This window comes from Larus michahellis, chromosome Z (genome assembly GCF_964199755.1).
Source record: "Larus michahellis chromosome Z, bLarMic1.1, whole genome shotgun sequence".
Classification (NCBI taxonomy): Eukaryota; Metazoa; Chordata; class Aves; order Charadriiformes; family Laridae; genus Larus; species Larus michahellis.
The window spans coordinates 85,892,712-85,904,815 of record NC_133930.1 but is presented as its reverse complement, the minus strand read 5'-3'; the positions used below and the strand labels follow the sequence as shown (position 1 = coordinate 85,904,815).

At 35.7% G+C, this 12,104-nt stretch overlaps 1 protein-coding gene across 1 annotated transcript in view; it reads left to right on the top strand.

Moving 5' to 3' along the window:
• Positions 1 to 12,104, top strand: part of KIAA0825 (KIAA0825 ortholog) — a 254,964-nt gene that overhangs the window by 116,862 nt on the left and 125,998 nt on the right. Inside the window, exons 16-18 of the mRNA XM_074569791.1 lie at positions 4,347 to 4,535; positions 6,047 to 6,280; positions 8,002 to 8,410. Of these exons, the coding sequence (XP_074425892.1) occupies positions 4,347 to 4,535; positions 6,047 to 6,280; positions 8,002 to 8,410 (832 nt within the window). The remainder of the gene's footprint in view (positions 1 to 4,346; positions 4,536 to 6,046; positions 6,281 to 8,001; positions 8,411 to 12,104) is intronic.

The following is a 12,104-nucleotide window of genomic DNA, read 5'->3' as shown; positions in this document are numbered from 1 at the left end:
TGGTAGAATGGTAGAAGGGTTTACTGGCGTGATGTACTTCTAGCTGGAAGATGAATAGAAAAGGGACCTTAATCCTTTTGATGGCTTTCCAGTGATAAGTTAAACAAAACAGTAAACAGGTCTTATGGAGTTTCTGAAATATCAAATAGGAATTTCCATTTGGACTGTAACAGAGCCCTGCTGAGAATCCCATACCTTCTCTTGACAAAGTGTTAAGATAGTCTCCGTGATATATCTGTCATTGTCTCTGTGACTGTGATATATGGTCATATGGATAGTTTTTCAAGACCTAGTCATTTTTGGTAGGAACTTCTTGCTACCGTGGATCTATAGACTGAATACATTTTAAGAGGGTAACCTGTTCAGTATCAACCCCAATACATGGACTAACAGAAAGGAGGTAATGTGGCCACAGAACTAAATTCAATATCGCTTCATCGAATTTTGGCTATCAGAAAGCCACAATTTCAGCATACTATCCCATAAAATCAGTGCTGGAAGTATTCTGATAGTATTTTATTTGACACAGATAAGATCGATTTCACAGAAGGCATTAACCGAGACATTCATTAATGGAAGCTTCTTCTCAGATAGTTGAAAATAAAATGTTTATGGAGAAAAAATTTTAAAGGGAGTTGAATGAGAGTGAAATACTATGGGACTGGTGATGTAGAAATATATGGGCACAGAAGAAGTTTGCCGGTATGTTAATAATTTGTGGGATGGCAATATAAAATTTGTTGAAATCTTTTTGTCTTGCGTTGAGCTTTTTAGTTGTCATGAATTTAGGATTCATTGGCTTCACAGGTTACAGCTAATACAGGGGATATTATTATTTGGGTTTTACTAACTGAAATTGGTAGCATTAAGATCTGTGTTCCATTCAGGATAGAAGCAACATGATCTAAAATTTCTCTTTGGAATTAAAACCTGAAATAATAGAGTTTCTGCCAAAATGAAGTTATATTCAAAGTTACAATAGATTCTAGCTGTCAAGACTGACTGGAGAGTGATTGCATTGGAAGGCGCAACTCTATGAGAGACAAGTAAAATGATCTACCAGAACAGATACAGAAAAAGAATAGAAAAAGAGCCAGTGACAGAAGAAGCACTGAGAATATAGTGCAAAGAAGCAAGTAATGCTGAGTGCCTGTTGAAAGATTTGCTTCTATAAACAAATAAAATACATCCTTGTCGCATTCTTTATATCCTCATCAGCTGCCGTGATTTAAGCTATCAAGAAAGCAGGAGTTTTATGCTCTTTGCAAATAAAGGAACTGTGTCAGAAATAACTTGCTCCATCTTCAGTTTCTCTTCCTAAATGAAACAGCATGTATAAATTTTAATTTTGACTACTTCTTTTGGTCAAAAAAGACAGCATAACTGTTTATAGCTTGTCTGTCTTGTAAGAATTCACTTGGGAAGGAGAAGTCTAGAGTCAATAACAGATGATTTTCAAAATTCAGTAAGATTCATTTCATGGCTAAATGAGTAGCAGATAAGAGCTGGATGAGTGTGATAATGTCAGCAAGTTACTGGGAGATATTTCTATCACTAGTAAAGAAACATGGGTAAATTACGCTTGTAAGTGTGCTTCTCTGAAAATGTTTTTAAAATACATGGTACTATCCCAAGAGTTTAAGTGCATTATTTTGTCATAGGAAGAAGGATTTATTGTGACTGATGAGGGCATAGCTGTTATTCACTAGATACATAATTTTCTTATAAGGATATTTATTAATATGATCAATATTTTTTATATATTTTGGCATCATCAGTGCATATGCAACATTATACTACATGGAAATATCAAATAGCAGATTTTCTTTAACAGATACCTAAGATATAGCCATATTTATGTGTGGATTTAAGTCCTGCTAAAATGAAAAAGAAGCATCTCCTTTGAGCTACCTATAGGAGCTTTAGATTCCCTGCACAAAATTAGCTTTTGATATACAAATGCAGAGAGAAAAATACATAGAGGGAAGCATCAGTGGGCAATAAGTATGATGCCTGTCATATAAATACTGTTCTTATGTGATGATTAACAAGAAGGCAGCATTGGAGTTCAAACTAAGATGAATATTTAATGTTATGACAAGTGAGCTAATAAATGTTCTTAGAAAAATTCTAAGGCAAAAGAAATCTACATATCTTTCTGTAGACTCATAATTCATAATATTTAACCTGCTATTCTGATCAACTAGCTAAATCTTTCAACCAGCCGACATTATGCTTTAAGGTCCCTTCCAACCCAAACTATTCTATGATTCTACAATCCATGACAATTTATCAGTCAGAAAACCTGTTTCAGCCTAAGCTTTGAAGGGTCGGATATTCTTACAACAAGGACAACATTTACTTCAGCATAACACAAGGAAAAGCCGATAAAAGCTTACATATCTTGTTATGTTTAGCCTCAGAGTGGTTTCCCAGTGCATTCCTGAAGATCTTTGCTAAAAGCACAAGATTTGTATTACACAGCAGTTATAAGAAGTTATATATATAACCCCCTACAGAATTCTTTTATACTCCTTTCCATTTATCTAAATTCATTGGTAGCACTAAGATGATTAGAAAAGTTATTAATAAGTTGTGACTCCAACTTCCCATGTGGCATGATCATAAAGCAAATTTAGGCTTTATTTCAAATCATAAACCCCTTTAAACAAAGCAGTTTCCTATCATGTTCTGCAAAGACAGTTTACATAGTACTTAAAAACTTAGCAAACCTGCCTCCCTAGAATTCGGTTAAATTAATTTACAAAAAACCTCTTTTTTGTAATATATTCATTATATATTGATGGTATATATTTGGTAATATATTCAAAGTTAAATTCAAATTTTCATCTCACAGTTTGAATACCTCTGGAATTTCCTTTTTCAACTGCTTTTTCTGCTTTCTTGGTTATTGCTTTGTCATATCCATATTAGACAACGTATCACTGATTTGAGTGAATTAATGGAATCCATTTGATTCTTCACTCAGAAGCATCTGGCATTGGAAGGTGTCTCAGCAAAATACGCCAGCTCTCTCAACTCATAGGAAAAAAAGCTGACAAAGAAAAATTCTTGTCACTGATCTGTCTCCTGCCTTGGGAACCGCCCCCCCCCCCATCTTGTTGGTTGCGAAATCACTCGTCTTGTTTCTCGGCTGTCTACATCCTATGGGCTATTTCTATTAAGATTCCACACTACCCAGGCTGAAAGGTTTACAATAACGTCTGAGTTAGATTGTAGAAATTCAGAGGAGAGTAAAATGAAATTTTTGAATTTTACAACATTCTCAAGTTATTCAGAGCTGGGTGGAAAGCAGCAATTTTTCGCTGTGGTAGATTCTGAAGGCTGTTTGAACCACTAGAAAAACGCAGACTAGAAATTTAGTCTGTCCCATCTTTCTCCTGCACAGGTTGCTAAAGATACGAGGGCAGCCGAACTGGCATTTTTGAGTATATGAGTATATGGCAATGACACTTTTGAGTATAATTTTATTTAAATAGTATTTACAGAAACTTTCGGATTTGCTAACTAGAAATTTAAATTAAAAGTGTTTAATTGGTTCTGGCTCTGGTCATTTGTTATGATTATTAACATCAAAAACATGTTCCACAAATAAGTGGGAAGCTGAGGTCTTTAACACTAGCACAAGTCAAACCCACTGAGTTGCATTGGTTCAAAGAGGTTTAAACACATCATTATCTTTCAGCTGGGAGAACATTGTATAGGGATTACGAAAAACATTTAGAAATACATGTTATGTACGCTGTTTCCACTCAACTCTATGAAAATCACTAGCTGTCTTTAAAAACATAGGGATCTGTATCTTAGCAGGGCTGAGATTTTGTTTTGTGGAACTAATTTCTTCTCAATTTTGTTTTATACTGAAAAAAAAAGCCGAACCATTCTGGGGAGTATGCAGCTGCTACTTTATTTTATTTTATATAACTAAATAGAGTTCTGTTATTTTACATGACTAATATATCGGTAAGAGGAGTTAAACAGTAATAACTTTTTGACTGTGATTCTACAGAAGTAGTACAATTTACTTCTGGATAATATTTAGTAAATAATCAAATTCTAGTTATATACTGAGTGCATTTTGAATTAAGTAGGCATATTCCATGGTTTGTAAACATGCTTGAGTCTTTTTTTTAATGGCTCCATATAATTCAGGAAGACAGTCAAATGTCATTATGCAGAGGAAGATCGGATTTCAGTATCAGTAAGTATTATTATTGTTTGAAATATTACTCAGATACAGTTCGCAGTTTGTTTTGATTAATGCTATTACTGTGAACTTAAATTACTTCGAAATTATTGTAACTATGTTTTTGTTTATTTTGAAGGAAATGAAGTATTGAATCGTGATGAACGAAGTTCCCTCTTAGAGCAGATAAATAACAAACAGCCTACTCTGATTGAAACAATCTTTACAGTGTTGTCTTACTGCACTTTATCACCCAAATCTCTTGGCATTGCTTTTGAGACCTACATGGAAAAAGAGCAGTTGTGGAGTTGCTTATACAATATGACAGGTATTTAATTTATTAATAAGTATTTAAAATCTGATGTTAAACCTTGTCAGCTCTCAGACATGTAGTGCATATTATTTTTACTCTCATAAATCAGATGAAATGATGGTAGTTTACTTCAAAACTATAGTATAATTGAAGTGTTTTGAGCAACCAGGTCATGGTAGGAGTGGTGAAAATTTTGAAGAAAGCAGAGGTTCCAGAGCGGTAGTTGACCAGGAGCCTGATTTCCTCAAGTGTCCGTCTTACCAGGAGGCTGGCTCTCTACCAGTACAGGTTCTTTGTCTCTCTGCATTTAACAGCTCCAGACCTTTGCCATGATTTAAAAGTATGAAACAATTGAAGGAGAGCGGAAAAAGAAAAGGAAGGACTCCTGTTGAGGGAGACGTAGTCTGATGGGCATATAGACTCTGCTCTCAATGGGCAGAGAGGCTCCTCATTTTGCATGGAGAGGGAAAGCTGCCCTCGCAATTACAGCAACTAGCACTGCCTCCAGGGAAAGGCAGTATTCAACCAGAAAAAAGACGTGAGGTTTAGGAGGGTGATCTTACAAATGATGGCTAAAGTGCAGGAAAGCTCAAAAGAAAAGAAAGGAAGAAAACAGAAGAAAGTAAGAGGGGAAACAGAATTACAAATATCACAAAATAGAAAACAACGGTGGTAGAAGTGCTCGGGTATTCCTCAGAGAAAAAGGGCATTGCAAAAAATAGAAGTCTAAGGTGTAAGAGGAAGAAAAATGCAGAAATGTTGCACGGAAGCTTCGAGAAAGGCCATGCAGAGAAGTAAAAAAACTTAGGTCAGCAAAAAGTACAGACAAGCACACGTATGAGCAAAGGCTCTAACATGTCACAAGACATCTCTGGTAGGTCCTGCAGCACTCTGCCTGACGACTGCTGCTCCATGGCCAGGGAGGAGCTGCAATTCTCTGCGGTATTAAGAATGTGGAGAAGATTGATGCTTGTTGGTAATGTCAATAACTGTGTTTAGGATGGTCTATTTTCAATGTGCAATCTCTGATAACATGCTGTCTCTGTTGATGACTATTATTTGTATGCATTTTTGTTTCCAAAGTATCTTTTCTTCCTTTGCTGTCCTCTAGGATAAGAGTTTGGGTATCTAATAAATGCAACTTCATTAACACTATCAAGACAAGACAGCAGAAAAAATGGGTATATCTGTTTGCCTCACTGATATCTAACAAGTAATTAAATGTATTCTGTGTAAAAAGGAAGACATCAGTCAGCTTAAATTAAATTTTTAGAAATATACTGATGGAGAAATGAGGATGAAGGAAATAATTAAATTGTATGTTTTGTTAGTATTGTATTAAGATGGTACAAGACGCTTTGCTTTACACTTGTTCTTTAATTTGTAACAGACCAATAGGTCTAAGTTATTATGAATCATAATGTTGTTGCTTTTCTTTCCATAAGAATTCTGAAACACTTCTTCCTGAAACAGATTTACACAAATGACTACACTTACTGAATATTTAATAATTCTTCCTTCTGAAGTTTCCAGTTGTGGTGAGTCGGAGCCAGAGGTTATCAGATGCTTGAAGTTGACTTTGATTAATTCAGTCAAGGGTATAGTGAAGCAGATAATTTCTTTGATGCATTCATGGGAGGCAACAGAAAACTACGGAACGTACCAGCACAAGCAAATAGTTCCTGAAAGTTTACTGAAAACAGTTCCGAAGGAATGGAATTACACTCCTCGGGAAATGAAGAGAAAAGAATCTGGGAAATGTGGGTGAAATTTATATTGTTTTATAAATTTGTCATAAGAGCTTGTTACCCCTTTAATGAGTACATATCAAAATTGAACAGTCAGAGTTTGTGAGTGTTGCAGTTTGACAATGAACAAAACAACTTCCAAGCACCCTGTGTTGTTCTTAAAGTACTTAGTGTTAAAATTTAGTTATTCTTTCTTGAGGCTTACACCCATGCATACACACACAAGCTTTTTAAAATAATCAGTATCGTAGGACTGATAATAATAGTACTGAAAACGTTTTTAGCATCTGGCAGTAGTACGGTGGGATTCTAGGCAGAGTAAAGCATAATGTCTATGCTCTTGTCTCAATGGCTGCAACCAGTTCTTCTCTGAGTTATCATCTTTTCAGTTAGGACCGTCTAAATTCAGACGCACAGTATTGACTGAAATGATAACAACTTATTCATCCCAACTTTACAACACGGCAATTTATGTCTGAAGAGCACTGAAACTGCGATGGAATATACTGCTGCTTGGCTGTTGAAACTGTTACTGAAAAAAGAGAAATAATATATGTAATAGGAGATGTTTTGAAGGGGATTAGATGTAAAGTGATTTCTGGTATATACTTTCATAGTCTACTGTGCCTAAAGACTCTACTATTTCAAAAGGCTCTTTTGGAAACATTTCAACATAACTTTATTGCCACCAAAATATTATCTGATTATTTTCAGTACAGTAGTATCACTGTAGTATACTCTGGCATGAAGTTTTGAATACGTAGATTATGGGCAAGCCAGGGCATCAGTCCATTCTGTCTTTCCATATATCTTCTCATCAGCATCTTGAGGCTCATCCGTGCAGCAGCGTGCTCACCTCGCTCCCGCTGCAATCTCACTCTAATCTAGAACTTGTGTGGCTATTTTAGGCGATCGCTCAGCCTGAACTCAGCCTAGCTGAGAGTTAAGGCTCAGACATAGTGACAAATCAAATTGACATCTAGAACAGATTGGGCTTGCCTTTTTTTTTTTTTTTTTTTTTTTTTTTTAAGAGCTGAGAATACCAGTGCAATGGGTCAGGGGGTTTTCTTGGTTTGTTTGGGTTTTTGTTTTGTTTTGTTGGGTTTTCCTAAATCTTGATTCAGCTCTATATTGTGGATCATGTTTGTTATATTTTTTCATTTTAGATATATCTTGGGTTTTGAGCAGCGTATTTTCTGTAGTTACATCTATAGCTACTTTTACTATCTGGAGTGTTTAAAATGCAGTGCTATATAGTGTGCATGCATATAGGAAAGTTGATAAATTGAAGTTTTGTAGGTTTGAACACAGAAAGAGATTGATAGAAAACTAAAGATTATGAACATAAGTAACATGCTGAGACACACAGTGCAATGCGCCACTCGTGAAGTTGAAAAAATATTATACTACAATTTTAAGGACAACTTTTTTGCCATTCAGAATACCTGGGTCTGGGTAATAACTGTGCACAGCAGGACTAATTATTAATAGAGTCAGTCTGAATTCCAAATTTTCTAGGTTCTCTGTTTTTAGTTCATGTTATTGTTTAGATTTTGGGGGATTTATGTAGAGGAAGCACAATAGAAGTCAAGCTACAGTGTTGAGTACTTAAGATTTTTACCCATTTTCAGTACAAAAGAAAGTTAGAAATTATCATACAACATTCAGAAGCATGCTGTGATAGAACTAGAATGTTAATGTTAATCATATCTTCTTTTCTTTCTTTTTTTAAGGTTTCACAAGGCTTGCAGCTCAGGCAGTATCTATTGTAATCAGCAAGTTACCTACAGTGATTGCATGTTTGCCTCCCCCAATTAAGTACTTCTTTTTTCTGGCTGAGAGAAAAATGTCAAGAAACTTTGCTGAATTGAAGAAAGCTGGTCTGCTTGTCTGGAACTTGATTGTAATTATATGTCGGATATTTGAGGATGGAAATACTGCAGAACTTTTAACAGGTGCAACACTTGACAGATGGAGCAAAGAAAAACTCAGTTTAGTTCGTGTGTGCTTAGAAAGTATTATGGGAAAACTGAAAAGTGGTCCTAAGCAAGTGACCCAGAAGGTTATACAGAGCATTGAACAGCAAAGACCAAACTGGATTGAAAGCCAGTTGCTGAAGGCTAGAAAATTGAGCACAGACTGGTAAGAACATAGTATTTTTCAAATCTGTTGTTTGTTCTTTGTTTTACTGGATTATTGGCATGTTTGTGGCTATTGTTCAGTTCAAAAAAAATAAACGAACGGTGATCTTACGTGAAATGGATGCATAGCATGTTTTCGCAACTTAATTGCATTGTTGAAACAGTAAACCATGGTTGTTTCGTCGGAACAGTATCTTCATAGTACTTGGAGATTTCATGTTTTCACGATGATTGAAAAATGTGGACAATTTAGTTGGTGCGTATTTCAGAATGTGAACAGGTACACTGACTAGAAGGCACCACGATATATTTATAAATTAATTTTGCCATGGTGATTAAATTAAGAGGGACTGTGAAAAGCTTTCAGTGCTCATCTGTGATTAAAAAGTAAGCGTACTTCATTTTAAAACATAGCAAACCCTGAGGGCAAGTAGGATATATCAAAACAGGAGAAGGAGAATACCCTGCTGTGCCTTTCTGAGGAAATATCAACCTTCCCTGCAGATTTGACATTAAGGTCCGAGTGTTTTAAATCCTTGAAATGATTTTTCAAGGAGCTGTGTACGTGTCGGTGTGTTCCTAGTCCAGTCTGTTTTGATGTTGAAGTCGTGTACTATTCTGTAAAAATACTGGTCATCAGCTTTCAAATATTAGATTTATTGGAGTTACATGACTTACTGAATTAAATCGTTGGCTACCGAAAGTAAGATTGCTTTTGTTTAATTAGTGTTCTTGAAGGTTGCTGTCCTGACAGCGATTGTCCATATAAATGAAGGATATAGTGGCTGTAGGTCGGAATCACTGATATCGGCGACTTTCATGCAGTGCTTTAAGGGGCAGTATCCCGTTCCTACGAGTAGTCAGTTAATGTGAGTAGCACTAAGCAGTAATAGTGTCACACAAATGCTCATTGACATTGACCTTTGTAATCCTTACATTTCCATTTAATACTAATTTACAAGCTCTAATCCAGTGATTAAAAGATTGAAGCCAGATGCCAGTGACTGAAAGAGTCGTAGAATAAAAACCCCATAATGATAATGTGTAAATTGATACTTAACAGAATGGTTCCATAATACAATTTCTAATGTCGCTGGGAGAATAGGTGTTTCTTAAACAATGCAAATGCAGGGTAAGAAAGCACTGTGGATAACCTCTAAAAAGTAAAACTTTAGTATTTGCACTTCTTCTGAAGCTGAGAATTTTAAATTAATATACTAGTCTGTTTTCTTTTCTAACATGCCGCAAAAATACTGTGTTACCGTCAGGTATCAGACTGTGGGAAAGGAGTGCTGGAAAATGCTTTCTGTATGTGTACAGCATCAACCATGAGAACTGGTCTGTGACTAGGGCTCCTAATTTTAAGTTTAAGAAACTGGAGAATGCATTACCTGCTCTCCAAGTGAGTAGTTATATGATGCAGTTATAAAACAAGTCCGCTGACTTCAGTGGGATTTCTGCAATAGTACTCTAGCATAAATGTTATTTTTCCATTTTGTATTCAAATACCATGAGCCAATTTGTGGAGGAAAAAATAATCTAGTTAATAAATATCTGAGATATGCAATGTAAAGATAAAATATTATTATAAATGCAAATTATAAAACTAATATATTAAACCTGAAATTCAAATATCAATTAAACTAAGTAGCGGTCACATAATCACTAAACTAAAAGCAGATCTTTCAAGAGGAGACTTGTGTTTATGTCATTTGTTTGAAATAAGAATGATTATCTTTGAAATCTAAGTTGCTGTAAAATTATGTTCTGTATAACCTTCTCAAAATTAAAGGATTTTGTGGGTAACTAACTGCATGCACATGCATTTATATGTATTTATATTTTAGACTTTTTAATAGATACAGTGTGTGGAAGAAAAGAATACCCATAAATTTCTAAAATTCATTTGGAATTCACCTGCACTGTTGTGGAAATGTCTTTGAAGTGCACTGGATTCTTATAAGCAAAAATCTTGCTTGATTTTGCGTTATGTTGTTGTTATCAGCATTGTTACCTGCATAAATAGTCTCAATATTATACAGGTTCCTCCATTGTGGCATGCATATTTAACTTAGTTTTTAGGGAAATTAAAACCAAAAATAATCTTCGGTGAAAGGTTCAGGAAGTGGCAGTTACATGCATTGCCTGTCTTGTGTACTGCCCGAAAGCATTACTATTCATTAAAATAACCTTCACTTTATGGTAGCACCAGAGCTGTAAACAGTCACGTTAGATTCTGAAGAGCACGCGTCCCGAGAAGAAAAGAAACGTCTGTCTTTGCAAAGTAATTTGTCGAGTTGAAGATTATTGTTTTTCATCATGGTGACCCTGACTTGGCTGGCTGGGTGCATATACAGATTAAGATGAATGCAGTTATTCCTTGGCTGAGGTCTGCCTCTTTCAGGGCACATTCTTCCTAATGACATGATTGATAGGCAGTCCCAAATCCAGAGAGGAACTCATTAATCATAGCGCTGACTGAATCCAATCATCTGCTTCACCTGCACAGTGACGGACAGGAAAGGATACAATTTGGGTGCTGACACCGATACACTCCTTTGCCAGAGGTCCTCAACTTTTTCAATGTCAGTCGCTAAGAAGTTTGACAAGAAATTCCGTCCATGTCTGTATGTGGCATCAAAGTATCAGCCTTAAGCATGCTTTAGCGTTAAAGGTCAATTTCGTCGAAGCTTTTCTGTAAAATACACCACAATAGCAGAGTATCACTTACTTCCATTCAGCAAAGAACAAAATTATAGTTTGTCTTTTGAAACTATTTGCTCCGTAGGACGTTCTGAAGCTGCATGTGGAAGCAATATCAGCTTTAACGTCCAGCAACTGTGGAGCACTTCAGTGAGCCTGCAGGTCAAACTGCAACTTTCAGCAGGACAAACTTTGTAATCACGGCACACTGTCAACAGTAAACCGCGACTCGCAGCTGACTGTACCAAGCTGTTCTGGAGGTTTTTTTGGTTTTACTTCTAAAAAATTAAAATATTGTTGTTGGGGTTTTTTTTAAACTCAAAATGCTTCTTTGGTATATTTTAAATGAATCCAGTAATGACTGTAGAAGGGATAATATATTCTGTGGTCTTTCCAGTTCTTGACACATCTGTGTCCAGGTGCCAACATATATCCGTGTTGCAGCTCTAATACCTGAGGAAAAGAATTAGTTTCAGCACTTCTTTTTTTTCTTAATTCTTTGTCAATGTATAATACTAAGCAAGTATAGAGCTGGTGACTTGTGTTTGTATGCAGAGAACACAGTCTAGCAGTGCTCAGAATTTTGAATGCACGTTTTTCCAGTCGTTTGGGCCTGTAACCTTCAGATTTTTTTTTTGTAGTAGCAGCTTCACACGAATACTTTTAAGAAGAAAAACTAGGAGCAGGGCAAAAAGTGCAACAAGTGGCATTTTGTAGGTACATTTGAAATGGTTAGCACCATACCAGTGGGAAGAAAAAGACTTCAATTTAAAACTTCTAACCTATACTTAGAGTAATGGCTACCTTTCTGACATGTTAATTAGGCTTTAATATATTCAGCGCCAGGCAAAGAAAAATGTACAAAAGATCGAATGCAAATGCCATTTCTGGTAGCAAAGATACTTTTCCAGTGGAAAAGAAAATAAAAAAAATATTTGCTGCTTGTACGTCCTTGCACTAAAGAACGCTTTATGTTTCCATCTTTCGGATTA